At 59.4% G+C, this 23,546-nt stretch overlaps 2 protein-coding genes across 2 annotated transcripts in view; one reads left to right on the top strand and one right to left on the bottom strand.

Moving 5' to 3' along the window:
* Positions 1–1,692: 1,692 nt before the first annotated feature.
* KDELR1 (KDEL endoplasmic reticulum protein retention receptor 1) lies at positions 1,693–9,651 on the bottom strand. The gene is made up of 5 exons (XM_070401818.1): positions 9,380–9,651; positions 8,642–8,742; positions 8,282–8,440; positions 3,680–3,932; positions 1,693–2,417 (listed from the first exon to the last, which is right to left on the bottom strand). The coding sequence occupies exons 1-5, from the start codon at positions 9,468–9,470 to the stop codon at positions 2,383–2,385; spliced, it is 639 nt and encodes a 212-aa protein (XP_070257919.1). The 5' UTR covers positions 9,471–9,651; the 3' UTR covers positions 1,693–2,382.
* Positions 9,652–13,555: 3,904 nt separating this feature from the next.
* The window catches only part of GRIN2D (glutamate ionotropic receptor NMDA type subunit 2D), a 47,150-nt gene continuing 37,159 nt past the window's right edge, over positions 13,556–23,546 (top strand). The window contains 3 exon segments of the mRNA XM_070401952.1: positions 13,556–13,872; positions 16,963–17,453; positions 21,702–22,321. Coding sequence (XP_070258053.1) covers positions 16,989–17,453; positions 21,702–22,321 — 1,085 coding nt within the window. The 5' untranslated portion in view covers positions 13,556–13,872; positions 16,963–16,988.

The raw sequence follows: 23,546 nt of genomic DNA, 5'->3' as shown, positions 1-23,546 counted from the left end.
GACCGGAATCGAACCTGGGACCTTTCAGTCCGCAGGCCGACGCTCTATCCACTGAGCCAAACCGGTTTCGGCTCCTTTGCGTATTTTACATCTCAGTTTGGACCCGCCCCATTTCAAGTGCTAATGGTCACATGTCGCCAATGGCCACCACATTGGACCACGCAGCTAGAACCTTCCGGTCTTTCTAGAACAATCGGACACTATGCGAACTTTTTTCGTGTCATGCCGGCCAAACAAAACACTCACACGAGAGTCACGCACGGCGGCCTGCAGAGCATCCATTTACAAACTGGACAACGGGATGCGAGTTGTGGGGGGTCAGAAGTGGGCTCCCTGGTCGCTGTGTGAGGTTTCCTACGTGGCAGGCCCCGTGCTCAGTTCTGGGGTACAGAACAGGATGGCCCCGGTGGGCGTGGGGAGACGTGGAGAGGTGGCGTGGAGGGCAGGGAGGTTTCAGGCTCTCGTCCTCACTGTGCGGCCAGCTGGATAAGCTGGGACGTCTCACTTAGCTTATCCGGGCCCGACCTGTGCTGGCTGCAACGCTAGGGACTGGGACCCATGAGAGTGATGGCTTCCAGACCCCACGCATTCAAAGGGGTGCGGCTCCCAGCCCCAAACCCACCCTCGCAGCCCTGTCCCCGCTGCCCTGTCACCTTATCTCCCAGGCTTCTGGGCAACATTCCTCTGGACAGGAGGCCCCTCGGCTTGAAAGAAAGAAAGACATGAATAGTTGAAATACCCCACAGCAGTGGGTAAACACAGGCTCGGTGTGAGGAAGCCGGCACAGACCCGCCTCTGCCACTCGCCCTCCAGGCCTCGGTTTCCTCCTCCAGTGCCCGGTTCAGGGGTGCTGAGGGCCCAGTGGGCTCTCCACGAAACCCACGTGGCCAGGCACTAGCAAAACGCTCAGGGACGGCCGGCTGCCGCCTCCTGAAGCTTCCGGAGCCATCCTCCGGAGCCCTGGGGCGGCGAGGGGTCCTAGCAGACGTCTAGGGAGTCTGAAGCCGGGGGCCCGACCCCCAAAGCGTCCAACGGCCAGGCAGGGAAGGCAAAGGAAGGGGACAGGCCAGGTGCCCAGCCACTCTGGAGGGAGGCGTGGAAAACACCCCCTTTTAACTCCACAAACAAAACCAGAAAATGACACGTCAGGCCAATAATGAACAGCAAGGACCCTCAGCCAAGCCCTGGGACGGGGCGGGAAGCTCACCCCCATCCATTCAGCCCAGCCATCTGCTGCCGCCCGAAGGGAGGACCAGGCACCGTCACTCTGACGGATTTCTTTCAAGAGAAGCCAGAAATTCCGATTTTCATGTGAAACTCTGCTTTTTAAAGACTGGCAACTGATCCCTTTTTTTTTTTTTTGTAAGAAACAGAATGGTTCAATAAAATGCCAGATGAGGGTGGGACGGGGCTGCCTGGTGGGTGGCCTCCCCAGGTCCCCTGTAACCCTGAGGTTCGGGGGAACAGCCAGGGAAGCTCTGCGCTACGACAGGAGGAATCTTCGGGGTTTTTTTTCTCCGAAGCATCTTCCTCCGTGAGGACTCAGGGCACAGCTCAGAGTCTCAGGAAACCCAGTTTCTCGTCTCCCTGCTCCTCCCAGGCCTCAGCCGCCTGTGGACGGTCAACGGGGCAAAGCAGAAGCAGACGGGGCCTGGGGTGGGACCCCACAAACGCCAGAGAGAGGGCAAGGAGTAGCAAAAGAGAGGCATCATTTTCCTCGGTTTATTTCAAGAGAACAAAGAATCAACCATCCATTCTGTACAAAAAACATGGTGGCAGAGTCACGGTGACCCTGGAGCCAGCCCCCTAAATGCCCAAAAAACGAGGACCAGACTAAAAACCCCAAACTCTGGGGGGAAATTATGAAAAATCAGGGCGGACCATTCCTCCCCTCCGCCTTTCCCCAGCCCAGAAGTTTGGGGGGCAGGCGCTGTGTCCTGGGTGGGAGGTGGGGGGTCGGGAAGGCCGTGTAGGGAGATTTAGTGTTTGGCAAACAGTGGGGCTGGGAGGAGGGTCTGGAAGGGAGCTAAGGGGCTTGGGAGAGAGAAAAGATCTCCCCCCCTGCCCCCCCCCTCATATAGAATACTTGAAACGGTTTATAAAAATCGGGGCCAGACAGTAGAAGAGAAAGGAGTCATCAGAATCAAAAACTAAATCGTGGAAAGATTTTTTTTTTCTTCTCTAAAAGGCAAAAAACTACAAACAGCCCAGGTCCTGAGCTTCCCCAAGTCTTGGGTCCTCCACCACCCCCTGGAACCCGGCAGGAGGAAGGTGGGGAGTGGGGAAAAGTTGGTTCTTAAAAAAGTCACCCCTGGACAGGAAGGCTCTTCGTCTCCCATCACCGTCCTCCGCTGCCAGGGAGAGGGAGGGCGAGGACCAGGGCTACGCCGGCAAACTCAGCTTCTTCCCCTTCAGAACTGCGAGGAGAGAGAGGGGGGTGCAGCGATCACCATGGGGCCGCTCGCAGGGACGGCCTCCCACACCCAGAGCCAGACGCTGGGCTGGACAGAGATGCCAGGAGGGTTGGCTCAGGACCCTGGATTATAAACTGGGGAAAGGGGCCTGAATCCCTGCGGGGTGGGGTACGGGGACCCTAGTCTCGTCCGAGGGGCTGAGCAGTGGTCTCCGTGGGGCCCCCATTTCTGCTCGTGGGGGGTCCTCCTCTCCCAGACTTGAAGGACTCTGGCTGGAGGCCCTGGCTCATCTGGAGAGGGAGTGGGGTCAGAGGCTGTGGCGGGGCTGGCCGGGGAGCCCAGCCGGAACCCCGAGGGTCCCAGGGCTGCCTCCAGGCCTCTGTCCTCCTGCCCCCTCTCTCCTTCACACCGACTGGTGCCCGATTCCTCAGGTCTCTGCTTTCATCATCATCTCCAGCAAGAGGCCGCCCCTGAGGCACCCCCCATGTAAAGGGGCCCCTCACCCTCCACAGCTGCTCACACCCCTGGTTTCTTTCTGCTGTAACTCTCCACGCTCCTTGCAATCATCGCTCTTTACCTGTTCATTCACCATCTCCCCCAACTAGAATTATAAGGGGAGGGAGGGAGGGGAGGGCCTCATCCATCCTTTTTCCGACTGTTGCACAGAAAGTGCTCAATAAATTTCTTGGTTGAATGAATGAATGAATGAATGAATGAATTGATTGATCAATCAACCAATCAATGTTAGTGGGCCTGAGTTCCCTGAGGCTGAGATAGAGATCAATGAACAAAGACGAGGCCCTCCTTTCTCTAAGCGCTGCTGGGACTGGGGACCTGGGAATTCCAGATTTTTTTAGGGAGTGAGACTGAAATCCTATGGATCCGGGATCTCAGGGCAGGGGGAGGGCTTCAGAAAAATTGCAAGCAGGGAAAAGTCAGAGGCCACCCTTGCCCCTCTCTCTCTGTCCTGTCTCCTCTTCCCAAAATGCTCGGGGCTGGGGAGGGGGACGCCTGGTCTCCACCTGGTCCCAGCAGGAAGCCCCTCTGTGTGAGAAGGCGACCCCCTCCCCCTGCCTCGCTATCTCCCCTCGGAGACGTGGGGGCCGAGGAGAGCAACTCCGTGGTCCTTAGGGAGGCCAGGGCTGGAAGGCTGAATTCCTACAAGGGCGGGGGGCCTGAGAGAGGAGGCCGTCCCTCCCCGCAGTGATACAGGGCTGGGCGGCGGAGGGCGAGCGCTGGGGAGGGAGCAGGACCCCCCTGGCTACCTTTGGTGATGTAGAGGTAGAAGAAATCGCAGTAGAGGACCGTCTGGACCAGGCCGGCCACGATGGCGATGAGATCAAAGAAGCCCTCGAAGTAATAGCGCCAGATCCAGTTGAAGAGGTAGAGCGTGCGGTAGACGCCCAGCGCGAACAGGTAGTGGCTGGTGATGGTCTCCGCCTCGCCCGTCTTGCTCACCATGAAGAGCTGCGGCAGGATGGCCACGGACTCCAGGTAGATGGAGAAGGTCCAGAGGATCTGCAGGGGGCGGGAGAGAACACAGGTGCAGGCAGGGATGTGGGGGGGAGAACGGACAGCAATGCCTACCGGCACGTCCTGTGTGCCAGACAGCGCCCCGCCCAGCGCGCCCCCCGCCCCCCCCCCTCCCCCCCCCCCCCCCCCCCCCGCCCCGCCACATGTATTCTCATCTCATCCTCCACCCCACCCGGGATGGAGCTGCTGCTGTGAGCACCCCCTTCCCAGAGGGGGGAAGAGACTTGTCCAAGCCCACGCAGCCCATCAGGGGCAGAGCGGGACCCGGGACAGGCCCAGAGTCGGTGCCGTGAGCACTTGACAGCTGTGCCTCTCCAAAGGCAGACCAGGGTGCACCTCGGCTCTGAGACTCCCCTTCTATGAGACTTTGCGCAAGAGACCCAGATCCCCCGAGCCTCCGCCTATCGCTAAAATGGAGAGGATTTTTCCTGCCCTTGTAGGGTGACATTCTAGGTAAGATCTTTAGGGACATAAATCAGACTGTGTCACTTCCTGGCTTAAAACCATCCAGGAGCTTGCGGGGCCAGCGTGGCTCAGAGGTGGAGCGTCAACCTATGTATGCACCAGGAGGTCACAGTTCAATTCCCAGTCAGGGTACATGCCCGGGTTGCGGGCTCGATCCCCAGTGGGGGGCGTGCCGGAGGCAGCCAATGGACGATTCTCTCTCATCACTGATGTTGCTATCTCTCACTCCCTCTCCCTTCCTCTCTGAAATCAATAAAAATATATTTTAAAATAAAAATATATTTAAGAAAACAACCACCCATCCAGTCGTTACTTCTTATCACAACCAGAATAAAATCCCAATCTAACCTGAGTCTTCAAGGCCCTCCCCCACCCAGCCTCATCTCCTGCTCCCTTCCCGAGATCGCTGGGCTGCAGCCAGGCCCTCTATCTGGCCCTCCACCACGCAGGCTCCTTCCCGCCCCAGGACCTTTGCACTTGCGATTCCCTCAGCTCTGCCTCTTCGGCCTCCTTCCAGGCTCGGCTCATCAGTCACCTCCTGGGAGAGGCCTCCCCTGACCATCGTCCCCCCAGGACTGTCACATCACCCAGCTTATCTTTCCTGGCAGCGCTCACCAGACTGTGAGTCATGAGGCTCAGAGCCTTCATCTTGTTCACCCCATGACCCACCCCTGGCACAATGCCTGGCACATATTCGATGCCTGGATGAATGGGTGAGGGAATGGGAATCGGCTCCACGTGCTTGCCAGGGGCCACCGTTTAGGGACCAGCGACAGTCATCACTGGTGAGCAGGACAGGGCACCCTGGGAGGGGGACGAAGAACCTGCCGACATCTGTCAGCCCCCGTTCCGTCCTCGCAACCTGACAGTCCACCTGGGTTAACTGTGATCCGCAGACACACTGAGGCCTCCCCGCAGAGAACAAGGCCAGGAGCAGGTACGGCTCTTCCTCAGCTGTTTCGGTTTATGGGAGGGGAGTGGGGAACATCAGGACATATTCATAACGTGTGCTCATAGAGCATTTGGCAGGCGCCCGAACCTTGCAGGTATTCATGGACTACTGCCTTCACCCTATGAGGTAAGTTCTTTTCTTTTTTTCTTAATAAATTTTTAAAATATATTTTATTGATTTTTTACAGAGAGGAAGGGAGAGGGATAGAGTTAGAAACATTGATGAGAGAGAAACATCAATCAGCTGCCTCCTGCACACTCCCTACTGGGGATGTGCCCGCAACCAAGGTACATGCCCTTGACCAGAATCGAACCCGGGACCCTTGAGTCCGCAGGCCGACGCTCTATCCACTGAGCCAAACTGGTTAGGGCGACAAGTTCCTTTCTTATCCCCATTATACAGATGAGCTGAGGCCCAAGGCTGCACAGCTAAAATGTGAGTAGAGCCCAGACAGTGTTGCTCAGTGGTTGAGCGTCGACTCATGAACCAGGAGGTCACGGTTTGATTCTGGTCAGGGCACATGCTGGGTGTCGGGCTCAACCCCCAGTGTGGGGCGTGAGGGAGGCAGCCGATCAGATCAGGGATTCTCTCTCATCATTGGTGTTTCTAACTGTCTCTCTCTCTCCCCTCCTCTCTGAAATCAATAAAAATAGTAACTTTGGCCAAAAAAAATATATTTTTTTAAATTAAATAAATAAAATGCGCGTAGATTCCTCTCCAGGCAGCTGGACTCCGGGGCTTGCTCCTATAATAGCTCAGAACCCTCCAGCAAGGCTCTCACAAGTCAGCTTAGTGGAGGCTCTTAGACAAGTTACAATTAAATTGGTGCACACCCAACTGTTAGCCCTTGGGACTAGACAGGGGTGGGCAAACTTTTTGACTCGAGGGCCACAATGGGTTCTTAAACTGGACCGGAGGGCCGGAACAAAAGCATGGATGGAGTGTTTGTGTGAACTAATATAAATTCAAAGTAAACATCATTACATAAAAAGGTACGGTCTTTTTTTTTTTTAGTTTTATTCATTTCAAACGGGCCGGATCCGGCCCGCGGGCCGTAGTTTGCCCATGGCTGGGCTAGAATCATAGCATAGGGGGAGATGGGAGGTCACGTTTTTATCATGTTTATTTTTATCTATTCATGACGTCTGAACTTTTAAAAAATAGAATTTAAAAACCATATTTGAGCCTGCAGGAGGACTTGGGTTTAAATCCTGTAAGCTCTCTCCTGAGCCTCGCCTGAGTTCTCCAAAAAATGGGGGTGAGGATGTCCGCTTTCCCAGGTGGCTGAGAGGTCAGACTGGATGATGGCATATTTAGAGTGGCCAGCATGGAGCTGGACACACAGTCAGTGCCAAAACCTTGCACAGGTGAACTCCCCCCTCGGAATGAAACAAACAAACAAAAAAACTGGCCTGGATTCTGATCCGGCCTCTTCTACCTGGAGCAAGCCCCACCGCCTCTACCAGACTGTCTCCCCGTCTGCAAAATGGGCGCAGGCTGGGTGAGTGCTCCCAGCAAGGTGGTGGCGGTGATGTGTTTGCGAAGTCCAGGGCCTGGAGCCAAGCCCGGGGTTCCTACCACAGCACGGTGCCGCCTCCCTCTGACATTTCGGGGACCTGTGGGCCAAAGTCACCCTCTGTCCGATTTGTCTGGCCTGCAGGGTACTTCAGAAATATATTTTGGCCCTAACCGGTTTGGCTCAGTCGATAGAGCGTTGGCCTGCGGACTGAAAGGTCCCAGGTTCGATTCCAGTCAAGGGCATGTACCTGGGTTGCGGGCACATCCCCAGTGGGGGGTGTGCAGGAGGCAGCTGATTGATGTTTCTGACTCTCTCTCTCTCTCCCTTCCTCTCTGTAAAAAATCAATAAAATATAGAAATATATTTTGAATCTGTAGCCAAATTTTTAAAGCGGGATCTCGCCGGAAAACTCCTGAATTGTGGATGCTATTGAAAACATCAGCCCACCTGGCCGCTCGGGGCCAGCTTCCTCCAAGGCAGGGGTGAGGCTGGGGGAGGATGGGCTGCTCTGAATTTGACGCCTGCCAGGGCCTCAGGGCCCAGGAGAGCACAGGCTTCACACAAGCCCTCCCCAAACTCCTCCCAGGAATCTGCACACGTGCCACCAAAATGCCACGGAACCACAAGCATGACAGCTAGCATTTAGGAATACAAGTATCAACCTGGTACTAGAGCTAGACGTTTCAGTCACTGAAGAGACATTAACACAGAACTTTCTACCTCGCGCCAGACACCGTGCTCTACCAATCCCAAGCCCTCATCAGAACCTCTGACGTAGGAACCGATCCTCCCCATTTTACAGACAAGGAAACTGAGGCGCGGAGAAACTGCCTCGCCCAAAGGCCGGCGGCTGCTAAGTGGGCTTCGAATCCCCGCTCTCTGGTTCTAGAGGCCACGCGTTTCACCCCTGGGCGATGTGGTAGAACCTCAGTAAATCCTCACATGACCCGATAACTTTATAAATCAGAAAAGCGAGGTCAAGTCACATGCCCAAGGTCATGCTAATCGAAAGCTGCAGATCTGGAATCCCAACCCAAGCAGCCCAGCTCCCGAGCCCCTGTTCCCAATTTCTGGGCTGTTCACTAGGCTGTTGACCTTGGACGAGAGACAGTTTAGACTCCTTAAGCCTCGGTTTCCTCATCTGTTCCATGAGGCCACTGTGAAAAGCAATGGGTTAATGCACACGAAGTACTTGGAGCAGTGAGCGCTATTGCCGTTGCGTTAACATCACCCGATTCCAGAGCCCATGCGCTGAACTTAGTCCTAAAATAAGGAAGTTTGAGCAAATCTCGCAGAAGGAAGGCGTTGCGGGACCACTGTCCGTAGCTGATCTGCCACAACCCCCCCCCCCCACACCCACCCACCTCCCATTACAGGGCCCTCCCCCAGGCAGCCTACCTCTAGCGGGGTGAAGTCGTGGTTGACCAGGAATGCCAGGATAGCTGTGGGCACAACGAGAAACTCCACCCGGAACGTGTCGTGGTTCCCGTCGTAAGTGGCTTTGAACTTGCTGTAGATCATCCAGACTGTGGTGAAGGAGCAGGCGATATAGACCACCTGTCGAGGGGGACGAGGAGGGTGCTTCAGCCCGCAGCTCCTGCACCCCCCAATAGGCTGGGGCCCGGGAGCCTGCAACCCCGGCCCCTTCTCCCTCTGACCCAGGAATCTCAGCCCCTGTCACCTCCTCCCTCCGATCCAGAAGCCCGGGGGGCCCAGGCGCCCCCTCAGGAGGGCCCAGCAGGTGGGGCAGAGCCTCACCTTCATGCACGTGTTGTAGAGGGAGATGTAGTTGGTGAAAAGGTCCAGGTAGCGGGCAGTGAAGACCACGGCAAACAGGACCTGGCTCTTCCCCGAAATCCCTGCGGTGCAGACAGAGTGGGGGAGTCGGGGGGGCTGCACAGGACACCCCCAGGCCGAGCCGGAGCTGCCCCGGAGCGCAGCCGTCCCGGGAGGCCGGCCCTGCCCGCCCCGCTGGGAGCAGAGCCCTTTCCCGGCCCACAGCCAGGGGGCAGCCGGCCCCAGAGCTAATCCAGCCCGAGGCTCCGTCCCGGGCTAGGCCTCACGGCCCCCTCCGGCCCCCGCAGGGTCCCCCCAGGTCCAGGCTCCAGGTGGGACCTCGGGAGAACCCCACTTGACCTCAGTGGCCCCCAGAACCGGCCGCCTCCCTCCCGCTCCCTTCCTGGCCGCCAGGGTCCACGTCACCAACTCGCAGCCACCTCCCTGCGGGCCACGGCTCCCCGCACCCGGGCCGCGCGCAGTGGGGCTGGGGGAGGCGGCACCGGGTGCCCGGAGCCTCCCCCGCCAAAATGCACGCACCCCCAGTCGGGGGGGAGGGGGAGGGAGCTGACCCCCCGGTGACCCCGGACCTGGAAAGGGGGGATCCCCAGCGAGCGGGAGGGGGAGGGACCCGTCCCCCGATTGCCTCCCCACCCTTCCCCGCGCCCCAGAATGTCCCCCGCGCGCGCCGCCCCCCTCCGGCTCCCGCGGGCGTCTCACCGGCACACGAGCGGGACTTCCAGATTTTGAGCAAAAGCAAGATGATGGCTAGAAGGTGGGAGAGGTCTCCCAGGAATCGGAAGAGATTCATGGCTGGGGGCGCTCTGGCAGGGCTGGAGGGGGGCTGCCCCCCGGGGCTGCGGTTCCGGCCGGGCGGCTGGGCTGGCGCACGGGAGAGGGGCCCTGGGTGGGCTCCGCTCCTGGAGGGGGGCTCTGGGAGGGGGAGCCGAGGCGGGAGCGGGCGGCGGAGCCGGAGCTGGGAAGAGGGACGAGGGCGGGAGGGGGAGGGCCCGGGCGGGGAGGCTCCACCCCCGGGGGCGGGGTCCCGGCTCTCGGGCGCCCCCTACCGGCACCCGCCGGCGGGCCGTGAATGCACCCCCAGGGCCGCCTCCTGGATGGTAGTGGCGGGGTCCCTGGGATCTGAGACTCCCAAATCTGGCAGCTGCTCCCCCAGGCCAGGGGTCGGCAAACTCATGAGTCCACAGAGCCAAATATCAACAGGACAACGGCTGAAATTTCTTTTGAGAGCCAAATTTTTAAAACAAACTCTATAGGTAGGTACATTGTGATTAACTTAAGTAGGGTGCTCCTAAGCTGGCCTTTGCTAAAAACGTCCTCAGTCTGAGGGGTGGATCTCAGCCAACGAACCCCCACTTCTTCTAACGCCACTTCTTCAAAATAGACTCGCCCAGGCCGAAAACCAAATTCTGCGCATGGGCCACGAAGTTTCAATCACACTGTACATGCGTGCCCGCACGTGATATTTTGTGGAAGAGCCACACTCAAGGGGCCAAAGAGCCGCATGTGGCTCTCGAGCCGCGGTTTGCCGACCACTGCCCTAGGGCATAGGGCCTAGGTCCTAGGCCAGTGATGGCGAACCTTTTGAGCTCGGCGTGTCAGCATTTTGAAAAACCCTAACTTTGGTGCCGTGTCACATGTAGAAATTTTTTGATCTTTGCAACCATAGTAAAACAAAGACTTACATTTTTGATATTTATTTTATATATTTAAATGCCATTTAACAAAGAAAAATCAACCAAAAAAAATGAGTTCGCGTGTCACCTCTGACACGCGTGTCATAGGTTCGCCATCACTGTCCTAGGTGGTCTGCGCCTGCCCTTGACAGCGATTAGGGAGGCTGACCTCTGAGCTTTAAAAATCCTGGACAGAGACCCAGAGGCTGGCTTTTCACAGGCCTCAAGTTCAAATCCACCCAAAGGACAGGAAAGCAGCCCCCAGCACCTCCCTCACACCCAGGAGTAGGGGACCCAGCCCCCCTTCCTTAGGGTCCCACCTCAACCATCTTGTCTTACGAGCACCCTCGACCCAGGAATCTAGGGGCACAATGCCTGCCCCCCTCTGAGGCCCACAAACGCAGGCCCCGGTCTCTTCTTCTTCAAGAACATAAATAAGCCTTCGCCCCTGCTCTCCCGGACCCTGGAGTCAGCAGCAGCCCACAGCCCTGGCTCCAGCCCCAAATGCAGAATTGCCCCTCACACACACACACACACACACACACACACACACATACACACTCCTCGGGAGCCCAGGTGTTCTGTGCCATACTCCACCCCAACACCTTATAGAGGTGCTGGGCCCAGGCTCTCTAGCAGGAGGGGGGGCGGGTGAGGAGCTGGGCAGCTGGCCTTGGGCAGTGGGGGATAGTGGGGGAGGATCTGCCAGGCTGTGTCTACTAGGGGGTAGATGCTGCTTTCCTCTGATGTTTGAGTGCCCACAGGTGATGCAGGCCTAGGCCCCTCAATAAAAGAAGGGGTACAGAGGTAGGGCGGATAGACATCCATGAGCCTTGGACTAGTGGACGCCTGAGGGGGTCAAGTTGTCGGAGTGCTGAAAAGGGACTCAGGCCAGGAGGAGGGGGCCTAGATTACTGGGTACCAGTGGAGAGGGAACCAGGGGCCTGGGCTCCTGGGTCTGAGGGAGGAGGGGCTGGGGGCCTGGACTCCTGGGTGTGAGGGAGGAGGAGGGGGCCTGGGCTCCTGGGTCTGAGGGAAGAGGAGGGGGCCTGGACTCTTGGGTCTGAGGGTGGAGGGGCTGGGGGGCTGGACTCCTGGGTCTGAGTGAGGAGGGGCTGGGGGGCTGGACTCCTGGGTCTGAGGGAGGAGGGGCTGGGGGGCTGGACTCCTGGGTCTGAGGGAGGAGGGGCTGGGAGGCTGGACCCCTGGGTCTGAGGGAGGAGGAACTGGGGGCCTGGACTCCTGGGTCTGAGGGAGGAGGAGCTGGGGGCCTGGACTCCTGGATCTGAGGGAGGAGGGGCTGGGAGGCTGGACCCCTGGGTCTGAGGGAGGAAGAACTGGGGGCCTGGACTCCTGGGTCTGAGGGAGGAGGGGTTGGGGGGCTGGACTCCTGGGTCTGAGGGAGGAGGGGCTGGGGGCCTGGACTCCTGGGTCTGAGGGAGGAGGGGCTGGGGGCCTGGACTCCTGGGTCTGAGGGAGGAGGGGCTGGGGGCCTGGACTCCTGGGTCTGAGGGAGGAGGGGTTGGGGGGCTGGGGGGCTGGACCCCTGGGTCCGAGGGAGGAGGGGCTGGGGGCTGGACCCCTGGGTCCGAGGGAGGAGGGGCTGGGGGCTGGACCCCTGGGTCCGAGGGAGGAGGGAGCTGGGGGCCTGGACCCCTGGGGCTGAGGGAGGAGGGGCTGGGGGCCTGGACCCCTGGGTCTGAGGGAAGAAGACACCAGTTACCTGGAGTCCTAGGTCTGAGCAAGGAGGCTGGAGGCCTAGACCTTTGGGTCCTGGGGGAGGAGGGGTCTGGGGACTTGAGTTTCTGGGGCTGAGAGAGGAGGGGGCCGGGAGCCTGGACCTGGCCTCACGGAGACCTACTTTGCAGGCCTGGCCTTGTACCTCCACACCCGCGGAAAGCTGGGTCCTGGCGTGTGGGATCGGAGCCCCAAGTCAGGGGATGGCCTCCTGCTCCTCCAGCCTCCAAGTGGGAGGGAGCCGGCCCCGAAGTCGGGGTCCCAGGCTGATATCTCAGCCCCAGATCCTAAGTCCCGACCTCCCCCCGCCCCCCCCTCCCCCGCGCCCCTCCTCCCGTGTTATCTGCGGCCCCTCACTCTCCTGCCCCGGGAGGAAGGCAGAGGCTAGAAGCTGGGGTGGGGGGCAGCCCCCGGCCCCCGGCCCCCGCCCCGGCAGGAGGAGGGGTCCCCAGGGAGGCCGAGAGGGGGGACCGTGGCTCTCCCGGCAGGGGCAGACGGGGACTGCATATTAATCGCATCCCGGGTGAGTGTGTGTGTGCGAGAGCGGAGCGAGCGTGCGGGTCCCTCCCGCTCCGGCTGCTCCGAGCCGCGGCCGCCGCCACCCTCCGCCCGCCCGCCCGCAGCCTCGCTCGGCCCCGGCCCGGCCCCGGCCCCCAGCTGGGTGGGGGGGTGTCGGCCTGGGTGGGTCCGCCCGGCCCCCAGGGGTCTCCCGTGCAGCGGCTCTCGGCCGGGTGAGCATCGGTGGGTCCGGGTGTCGGGCTGGGCTGGCGGAGGGGGGGGTGTGTCTGCAAGGGCTGCGGCGGCAGGAGGGAGGGGAGGGAGGGAGGGAGGGTCTGTCTGTCTGTCTGTCTGTGCCGACCCTGAGCCGCCTGCCTGGGTGTCGTGGGCCCCCCTCCACCCCCGTTTCCTCCCAGCAGCCCCCAAACCCGAATGGATGGTGTGTACCTGGGCTCGGTGCCTCCCGCCTGCGTCCGGCCGGGCGTCTGGCGTCCCCGGCTGCCCGTGTCCTGCTGTCTGTCGCACAGCCCCTGACGGCGGCGGCGGCCGGACCCCCGCGTGTGTGTGTGCGTGTGTGTGCGCGTGTGTGTGTGTGTGGAAGGGAATCCCAGGGAGGTGAGGCTGAGTGTGTGCTTCTGCCTGGGTTTCAGAGTCGGGGCGCCAGGGGGCGGGGGTCTGGAGGCGGCCGAGCGGAGAAGGGCAAGCGGTGCCCCCCAGACACGCAGCCTCCCGCCCCTCGCGCCGACACACACACACGCCGGCCGCTGGCTCCAGAGGTGACCCAGACAGACAGACAGACAGACAGACGCTAAGGTGGGGGGGGGGGGGGCCGCCGAGGGCACAAAGGAGGGGTGCGCGAATGAGCCAAGGAGAGGCGGGACTGGACACATGGACAGGGGGGAGGAGCCGGGGCTGAGGCCGCGGAGGGGGGCACCCCGGGTGGGCGGAGGAGGGGGGATCCCCACGGGGTCCGGGCGGCGAGAGGACACCCCGACAGCCTCCGCAATGTCCGGGGCCCAACTTCCAGCGCAACATGTGTAGCGGCGGCGTCCTCGCCTAGGCGCCCGGTCGGGGTGGCCGCAACCTTGGGGGACAGACAGGGCAGGACGGACCTGGGAAGAGCGAGAGCCGAGCCAGGGACGAGCCGAGGTCCCCGCCGCCGCCGCCGCCCCGGGGCCTGCCCCCCGCGGCTCCCGAGCCCTCCGCGGAATCTGCGGGTCGCTGGACTCCGGGTTCCGGTCTTAGCCCCCCGCATTCCCCCCGACAGAACAGGGTCATGAAAAGGTAAGTCCGGGGGTCGGGGATGCAGCAGGGGTGGGGGTGGGGAAGGGGACCCCCCAGATCTAGGGCAGGGAAAGTTGGCCCCGGGCCTCAGGGAAGGAGGGGCTTGCATAGTGGTCTCTGCCCCCCCCACCCCCACCCCCAGATCCCTTGTCCCTGGGGGACTCTCCTCTGTCCTCTCTGAGTCCCTCTTCCCTGGTCGCTACCCCTCAGACTTCCTAACCCCCCCCATTTCTCTGACACTTCGCTCCCCCTCCCCAGCCCCACCTACCTGACACCCCAGATGCTGTCCCCCCCCCCCCCCGTCCCCCCATCTCCCCTTCCCTCTGCACACCCTGTCCGCATCACTCCCCCCTCGCCGGCCTGGCCCTCTCCTTCTCTCCACCCGCTCTCCCCTCCCTTCTCAGAGCTATGAGTCTGCTATTAATACCCCTGCCAAGGACCTTGAGGGCGTCCAGCCCGGCACCCCTCGCCCCAGGCTGCCCCCCCTCCCTCAGGGTTCCAGAGGACCCTCCCAGGCTCTGGGCACCCGGGCTGGGGAGGGGAGAGGAGGGTGCTGTAGGTGCGGGAACGGGAAGGCAAGCCGTCTGCAGCACGACGCGAGGGGAGGGCGGGCTGTTGATCCAAGTGGCCTCTCCTGTCTTCTGTGATGGATTTTGGGGAGGGGGGGTGACGGGGGTAGGGGCGCCCCAGTAATCTCTGGCACCCTCCTCTTCCTCCTCAGCTGGGGGTCAGGCTGTGCTGTATACAGGACGAGTTGGGCACCTGGGGAGCCTGGAGCTGGGGGTGCCCGGGGTGTGGGGACTGATAGGATTTGAGACAAAAGGGGGTCCTTGAGGCAGGAGAGGGCTCTGGGCCTGGACGCCTGGTTCCTGGGCACAGAGGAGGCTGGGCCCCTGGACCCCCGAGGCCAGGACGGAGGGAGCCGGGCCTCCTGGGTCCTGGGAGTGGACGGGGCTGAGCACCCGCACTCCTGGGTGCTGGCCGGAGGGAGCCCAGGCCGGGACTCCGGAGCCTGTTGGAGAAGTTGGAGGGGAGGGCTTCTGGTCTGAGGGAGGAGGGGGCTGGCTCAGTCTCCCCCTTCCCTGACAGGGCTGTGGGCAGGGCTCTCTTTGGCCCCGTGGGGATGGGAGTGGGGCCTGAGGAGGTGGAGACTGGGGGCCCCTGGGGGTGCAGCTTCTGGGTCCTGGGCTTCCAGAGTCCCCTGAGCCTGGGGACACCGCTTCTCGGCCCCCTGAGACTGCCCTCTGAACCCACAGGGGGAGGACTGAGTATCCAGGCTCCTCAGAAGGGCGGGGCTGGTGCTGTCCTCCTGGGCCTCAGCGGGGAGCAGGACCCTGGGGACCCCGAGGGCAGGGGGGGGTAGGTCTGAGAGGCAGAGGAGGGGCTGAGGGGTGAGCAGCCGCCAGGAATGGAGGAGAGCGAAGTGTTAACCCCGCGGGGGCCAGGCCACAGCTGTGGGTTATTTTGGGGTGGGGGGGCGCTATTCTGAGCACTGATTGAGCCAGCTGCTCGGGGAAGGGCAGAGGAGAGGAGGGACATGGGGAGCGAGGATTTGGGAGGGACAGGCATGCTAGGAGCCCCCACCCCCCCTTTCCTGGGAGGACAGTGGCCCAGGATCTCTGGGAAGCTGGGTGAGGTGAGGGTGGGGGGCCTCTGGGCAGGGGAGGGGGCTCTGGGCCTCTCCCCCACTCCAGCTATCAGTGGGGTAGACAGGCCTGTGCTACCATGGCAACCGGACAGGAGCCTGATTGACAGCCAAGATAGAACCCTCCCCTGTCTGGACCCTCACCCCTGCAGGAAGCCCCTAGTGCGGACTGTCATTCCTCTCTGGGAACCAGGGGTCCAGGCCCCCAGATGCCCGCCTCCCTCGGACCCAGAAGCCAGGAGTCTGGGCTCCTAGCCCGCCCACCCCAGGCAGCTAGCATTCAACAGGGGACACCACAGGCAGAAAGGCTCTATTTCCTCTCATTTACAAAATTGCTCTGGGCTGGGAGCCAGGGACCCCCTGTCCCCCAGCTCCCCACAGCTGTGCCCCCCCAACCCCTCCGCCACCCTGGGCCATGATTCTATCTAGCTCTGAGAATGGGGGGTGGGGGGGACAGAGGCAGGATAAAGGGGACAACTGTGGGCTGGGGGCTGCGGGGCTAGGTGAGGGGGCAGTCTCTCCTTAGGATGCCCCACTAATTTTTTTTCTCTTTCTCTTCCCCCCACACACCTGACCCCCTTTCCCTGTCTCATCTTTGTCTTCCTTTTATTTTTGATCCCTCTGCCACTCGCCTTCCCGGTCTTCCTTTCATGTCTGTGCCGGGCACCTCCCTGGCGGGGGTCTTGATCTCGGCCTTGCCTCGCTATTTCTGTCTTCCTGTTTTCTGTCTGCTCTGCCCGCCTCCTCCCTCCATCTCTGGTCCTGCCTGGTTCTCCATCACTTGTGGGTGCTCGTCCCTTGGTGGCTGTGGGGTCTCTGTCTTCCTCCGTGTGTTTTCCCGTCTTCCTCGCTCTGTCCAACTTTCTCATTCTCTCCTCTCATCTCTCCTGCCTTCCTTCATCCATCCATCCATCCCTGCCTCTCTCCTTGGCTCCCTACTATTCCCTCCCCATTTGTCACTCCGTCTTATCTCCCCACCTCATCTCCCTGCCTCGCCCTCTGAGCCCCTCTGTCCCTGACCTTCCATCTCTCTCCTTATTTCTGTCGCGCTCTCTCGGGGACTATCTCTCCATGGTTTGCATCTCTCTTCCCATCTCCCTGGCTCGCTCTCGCTCTCTCTCTCTCTCTGCTCCCATTTTGATCCCATCTCTGTGGGTCTGTTTCCCGTCTGTCCTGTCTTGTGATCCTCCCCATCCCTACCTTGTCTCTCTTCCCCACCTCGGTGTCTTCCCCGCCTCTGTCTCCCCACTCTTCCTCCGATCTCTGCACCTCTCCCTCCCTCCATCTCCCCTTCGTGCATCTCTCTCTGTATCTCGTCTCCCTGTCTCTGTCTTCCCACCGCCGTGTCTCTCTGATTTGTGTCTTTTTCCTGCTCCCGGTGTCTCCCCCTCTCTGTGTGCACCCCCCTCCTTGCTCCCGGTTCCCTCCTCGGCCCGGGAGCTCAGAGGCCGCCCGGCGGGGCCCGCAGGCGATGCGCGGAGCCGGTGGCCCCGGCGGCCCTCGGGGCCCCGCTAAGATGCTGCTGCTGCTGGCGCTGGCCTGCGCCAGCCCGTTCCCGGAGGAGGCGCCGGGGCCGGGCGGGGCCGCCGGGCCCGGCGGGGGCGCCGGCGGGGCGCGGCCGCTCAACGTGGCGCTCGTGTTCTCGGGCCCCGCGTACGCTACGGAGGCGGCCCGCCTGGGCCCGGCGGTGGCGGCGGCCGTGCGCAGCCCGGGCCTGGACGTGCGGCCGGTGGCGCTGGTGCTCAACGGCTCGGACCCGCGCAGCCTCGTGCTGCAGCTCTGCGACCTGCTGTCGGGGCTGCGCGTGCACGGCGTCGTCTTCGAGGACGACTCCCGCGCGCCCGCCGTCGCGCCCATCCTCGACTTCCTCTCGGCGCAGACCTCGCTGCCCATCGTGGCCGTGCACGGCGGCGCCGCGCTCGTGCTCACGCCCAAGGTGCGCGCGCCCTAGGGGCGGGGCCAGGTGCTGGGGGCGGGGCCAGTCGTGGGCGGGGCCTCCGGAGGGCGGGGCTTGGGGCAAGGCCCTTCTTAAGGGTCAGCTTCTGGGACCAGTGGGGGCCAGATGGTAGGGGGTCAGGTCTCGGTGGGGGTGGGGCTGCCTTGGAGGGGCGTGGTCTGTAGGGTGAGCGTGGGGCGCTGGGGGGAACAAGTGATGGAGAACCAGACCCTAGAAGTGGGGTCTGAGAGAGGCCAGTCAGGGGGAGGGTTGAGGATTCTGCAGAAGAGGTGAGTCCAGGGAGGGGGCAGGCCCTGGGGAAGGGGAGGGACTGGCCAGGAAGGGGCGGGACTGAACGAAAAGAGACCAGCCCGACCTGGCGAGATCTGAGGGAGACGTGGGATCTGGAATCCGTGAGGGAGGAGTCGCTTGGAAAGGAATGGGGTTCAGAAAGGGGTGAGGTCTAGTGCGGAGGCGGGAGCCAGGAAGGCAGGGACAGGGACCAGGAAAGACGGGTTATCCGGTACAGAGGGACAGGGAGGCTCGCCCGGCCGAGCACGGGGTCTAGAGATTTACGTAGAAGGACGGAGCCGTCGGTGGAAGGATGGTGAGGAAGGGAGGAGCCATTAGTGAGGCATGGGCTGCGCAGGTAGAGCCTTGGAGCAAGTGAGTGAGTGGGTTTCAGGGCGTGGGCAGCCAGTGAGGGGGCAGGGCTCTCCGGTGAGAGGTGAGTCTAGGGCAGCGGTTCTCAACCTGTGGGTCGCGACCCCTTTGGCGGTCGAACGACCCTTTCACAGGGGTCGCCTAAGACCATCCTGCATATCAGATATTTACTTTACGATTCATCACAGTAGCAACATGACAGTGATGAAGTAGCCACGAAAATAATTTTATGGTTGGGTCACAACAGGAGGAACTGTATTTAAAGGGCCAGAAGGTTGAGAACCACTGGTCTAGGGAGTCGTGCCTAGAGAGGAAGCCAGTACTGGGAATGGGTTTGGGGCAGGGCCTACCCAGCTATAAGGGGTGGAAATCGAGAATCCAGAAGCTGGGCCTGGGAGGACGAAGGCCCAGCCGCTGAGAGATCATAACCCGGAGTCTGCAGGGGAGGTTGGGGCAGAGGCTGGAGCTGCCTCTGGCCTGGAGAGGGGCCTGCTTCCCCAGGCACAGGAGGGGCCAGCTGGAGTGGCTTTCTGGTAGCAAAGGTCAGAACTGAAACTAGCCTCGTGTGCAGACTGAGAAGGAAAGGGGTCATCTACTAGGACATCGGTTCTCAACCTGTGGGTCGCGACCCCTTTGGGGGTCAAAAGACCCTTTCACAGGGGTCGCCTAAGACCATCGGAAAACACAGATATAATTACATATTGTTTTTGTGATTAATCACTATGCTTTAATTATGTTCAATTTGTAACAATGAAAATACATCCTGCAGATCAGATATTTACATTATGATTCATAACAGTAGCAAAATTACAGTTATGAAGTAGCAACGAAAATAATTTTATGGTTGGGGGTTACCACAACATGAGGAACTGTATTAAAGGGTCGCGGCATTAGGAAGGTTGAGAACCGCTGTACTAGGAGGTGCAGAGAAGGGGCGGGGCCTATTCAGGAGTGGAGCCAATGTGACAGAGGATAGCGCCACCCGAGTGGGTGGAGCCTAAATCTCCGCCCGCCCCCCAGCTGTGAGGGTGGGTGGCTTTGTGACTCGATTACTATTGCATGCTGAGACTCGTAGTTCTCTCCTGTCTAGAGCATTCTGGGAAAGGCCTCTGTCCAACTTGCTGCTGGTCTTTGGCAAGGAGCTGTCCACAGATTTGTGGGCAGATCACCTTCAAGGTGAACTTACAACTTCCTGGCTGCCCCCTCATGATAGACTAAGAGATGTGGTCCACTTAGTGTACACCCATTCCCTTCTGGGAAATGTAGTCCCTCAGTGCCTTTCGGATGAAATAAAGAGTGGTTCCCATAGCTCCATCTGTGCCCCCATTGAATGCTGGGAACGTGGTCCCCTCAGCACCCCTCCACCTGCAAAGGGCGAGGTCCTTTCAGGGTTTCAATTCGTGCTGGGAGACCTCATCCCCTCAGGACAATTGCCGTCTCTCCTGCACATATAACCACAGGCGCACACCTAGGAGTAAGGCCACTTGCTCTTCTCATGGCTTTACTGGAAGATTTATTAAAGGCTGGTCCTGTGCCAGGGATGCTTTAGGTTCTGGAGAATACCATTGTAAAGGGATATATATAGTCCCTGCTCACAGAGCTTGCATTCTAATGGGGAGACAAAGACAAAGACAAAAAGACAGAAACAAATAATGCAATAAAAATCTGTCCTGGAAGAAAGCAACAGGATATTGTAATGACTGAGATGGGGTTTCAATAGATGCCAGTCGGAGAAGGCCTCCCTGAGATGGTGACAACTCGAGTTAACAGCTAATTTGAATAGGCATAGGTGGCCAGCGGCTACCATGTTGGAAAGCCCCTGAAGCAGAAAGGAGCTTGATGCGTTTGAGAAAGAGCAGAGAGGTGGGGGTGCTGGGAAATGAGGTCAGAGAGGCCATGGGACCCAGCTCATGCAGGGCCTTGCGGGCCACAGGGACGGCTTTGGCTTTGGCTGGAAGATAGAATCGCTGGAAGCTTTTCAACCAAGAAGGGAAGCAATCCAATTAATATTTTGCAAAGATCACTCTGGCTGCTGTCTGGGGAATGGACTGGAAGATCCAAGAATGGAAGCCGAGATGGGTTGGGAAGCTGTTGTCATGGTCTAAGCAAGACAGCGGTGACAGTGGGGGAGTGTGACAGGGGCAGTGATGAGGAGTGGACAGAGAGCCAGGAAGACTTGGAGATGGCCCGGATGTGGGCATGAGGGGAAGAGAGAAAAAGGATGATTTAGCTTCCCAGCCTGAGCAGCTGGGTGAATAAGGAAAAGACAGGGAACAGGTCGAGAATTCTGTTTTTGACATGTTAATTTTGAGGAGCTGCTTGGAAATCCAAGGGGAGATGTTGAATAGAAAGTTTTGTCCAGAGATCACAGGAGAGGGGGTGACTGAAGGCAGGAGTCACCAACACCTCCAGCGCCTTCCGACAGAACTTTCTGCAATGAAGATGGCCTGCGGCCGCTCTGTCCAAAATGGGAGCCACTAGCCATGCGTGGGTGTTGGACACGTGACACGTGGTTAGCGCAGCAGGGAACTAAATTTTAGTGAAATAAAATTGGAATAGTCATAGCTGGCTAGTGGCTACCATATTGGCTAGTGCAAGAAAGAGATTGTGTTTAAACCCATGGATATGGATGAGATCACCAGGGAGGGGGGACATGGAAGGAAAGAGGAGACTAGGGCACCCCTGCGTTTAGAATTCTGACCGAGGAAGAGCGTCCAGCAAAGGAGACAGAGACGGGGACAGGGACACGGAAGGAAAACCCGAGAAGGGCAAGTCCACTCTGCAGAGCTTCTTCCCATTGGGAGGGACAGTGCTTCCAGCACCCTCGTTGCATGCTGGGAGATGTGGTCCTTCTCAGTGGCTTCTGGGAACTGTGGTTCCCTCACTGATGGCGTATTCCTCATGGTCATGTTACTCCTCTAACAGCTAAATCCCTACATCTCCTTGGCTCGCCCCAATAAAAGGTATTTCTTACTCATGTAAAATCCAAACAGGTGTTCCTGAATGGAGGTGGCACCCCTCCAAGTAGTGTAATCCCCTAGGACGGTGGTCGGCAAACTGCGGCTCGCGAGCCACATGCGGCTCTTTGGCCCCTTGAGTGTGGCTCCTCCTAAGCCTTAGGAGTACCCTGATTAAGATAATAACAATGTACCTGCCTATATAGTTTAAGTTTAAAAAATTTGGCTCTCAAGAGAAATTTCAATCGTTGTACTGTTGATGTTTGGCTCTGTGGACTAATGAGTTTGCCGTCCTCAGATAGGGAAGAAATAAGGTGCATGGGGGAGAGTTTTAATGGATGAGCCCAGAACGAGCTCCGTCATGGGGCTGAACCTCACCCAGGTCTCGCCCTTCACCCTCCAGGAAAAGGAGACGGGTTGGAACAGCTAGTCAGTCTGTCATATTGAGAGCCCTGACCCCCCAGGCGGTGGCCGGGAGGTGTGTCCTTTTATCAGCTTCTGGGCAATGAGGTCCCCTCTCGACCCCTGGGAGCTGTGATCCCCCGGTGGGTGGCTGAAGGCTCCTTATGGACTCCTGGGAGCTGTGGTCTCCGCATCCGGGGGCCTGACACCCGCCCTCTCCCCGCAGGAGAAGGGCTCCACCTTCCTGCAGCTGGGCTCCTCCACAGAGCAGCAGCTCCAGGTCATCTTCGAGGTGCTGGAGGAGTACGACTGGACGTCCTTCGTAGCCGTGACCACACGTGCCCCTGGCCACCGCGCCTTCCTATCCTACATCGAGGTGCTGACCGATGGCAGCCTGGTGGGCTGGGAGCACCGCGGTGCGCTGACGCTGGACCCCGGGGCGGGTGAGGCCGTGCTGAGCGCCCAGCTCCGCAGCCTCAGCGCACAGATCCGCCTGCTCTTCTGTGCCCGCGAGGAGGCCGAGCCTGTGTTCCGGGCAGCGGAGGAAGCTGGCCTCACGGGGCCTGGCTACGTCTGGTTCATAGTGGGGCCCCAGCTGGCTGGAGGTGGGGGCTCCGGCGGCCCTGGAGAGCCCCTTCTTCTGCCAGGAGGCACCCCGCTGCCTGCGGGGCTGTTTGCAGTGCGCTCTGCTGGCTGGAGGGATGACCTGGCCCGGCGGGTGGCAGCTGGCGTGGCCGTGGTGGCCAGAGGTGCCCAGGCCCTGCTGCGTGACTATGGCTTCCTGCCCGAGCTCGGCCATGACTGTCGCGCCCAGAACCGGACCCATCGCGGGGAGAGTCTGCATAGGTGAGTGGGGCTGGGGTGGGAGGGGTGTGGGAGGACTCCGAGCCTGATACTTCCTGCCTGAATGCCGTCGGATGGGTCACGTCCTCTCTGAACGTCGGTTTCCTTTTCTGTAAAGGAAGGGGTGTAATTGAGTAATTGGGTCCCTTTTCTGCGGTTCAATCAGGTAATTTGGGAAAAGCACCTGAGACACAGTGAGTGTATTACTGTATTTCATCATGATAAGATGCACATTTGTTCACAGATTAATGTCTTTGAAATCAAGACAGTGTCTTAAAATTGATGTCTTATCATGGCTTAACTGGAAGTGCTTCTTTGTTTATGCCACATAGAAATAATGATAGCCCTGCCCTAGCTGGTTTGGCTCAGTGGATAGAGCATCTGCCTGTGGACTGAAGGGTCCCAGGTTCGATTCCAGTCAAGGGCACATGCCCAGGTTACAAGCTCCATCCCCCGTAGGGGGCATACAGGAGGCAGCTGATCAATGATTCTCTCTCATCACTGATGTTTCCATCTCTCCCTTCCTCTCTGAAATCAATAAAAAATATATATCTTTAAAAAAAGAAAAGAAAAGAAATAATGATAGCCCTAACCGGTTTGGCTCAGTGGATAGAGCAGCCGTGGGCAAACTACGGCCCTCGGGCCGGATATGGCCCTTTTGAAATGAATAAAACTAAAAAAAAAAAAAAAAGGCCGTACCCTTTTATGTAATGATGTTTACTTTGAATTTATATTAGTTCACACAAACACTCCATCCATGCTTTTGTTCCGGCCCTCCGGTCCAGTTTAAGAACCCATTGTGGCCCTCGAGTCAAAAAGTTTGCCCACCCCTGGGATAGAGCGTCAGCCTGTGGACTCAAGAGTCCCAGGTTCGGTTCTGGTCAGGGGCATGTACCTTGGTTGCGGGCACATACCCAGTAGGGAGTGTGCAGGAGGCAGCTGATCGATGTTTCTAACTCTCTATCCCTCTCCCTTCCTCTCTGTAAAAAAATCAATGAAATATATATTTTTTTTAAAAAGAAAAAAATAACGATACATCTGCTAGTTGATAGCATCTTAGGAAATACCCTAGTTAGAGTACAAGCTGGACTTAACTAACAAAAAGACTCAGCAATCAATGCCCCAAACAAGATAGAAGTTTGTTCCTCTATCACTTAACGATCCGGAGATTTGGGGTCCAGGTCATCAGGAGACCCCATTGCTCCATGTGACCATTCAGGGACCCAGG

This window comes from Myotis yumanensis, unplaced genomic scaffold, assembly GCF_028538775.1.
Source record: "Myotis yumanensis isolate MYYU_CA2020_CCGP unplaced genomic scaffold, mMyoYum1.0.hap1 SCAF_23, whole genome shotgun sequence".
Taxonomy (NCBI): Eukaryota; Metazoa; Chordata; class Mammalia; order Chiroptera; family Vespertilionidae; genus Myotis; species Myotis yumanensis.
The sequence above is the reverse complement of the archived record's forward strand: the minus strand, read 5'-3'. Positions and strand labels throughout refer to the sequence as shown.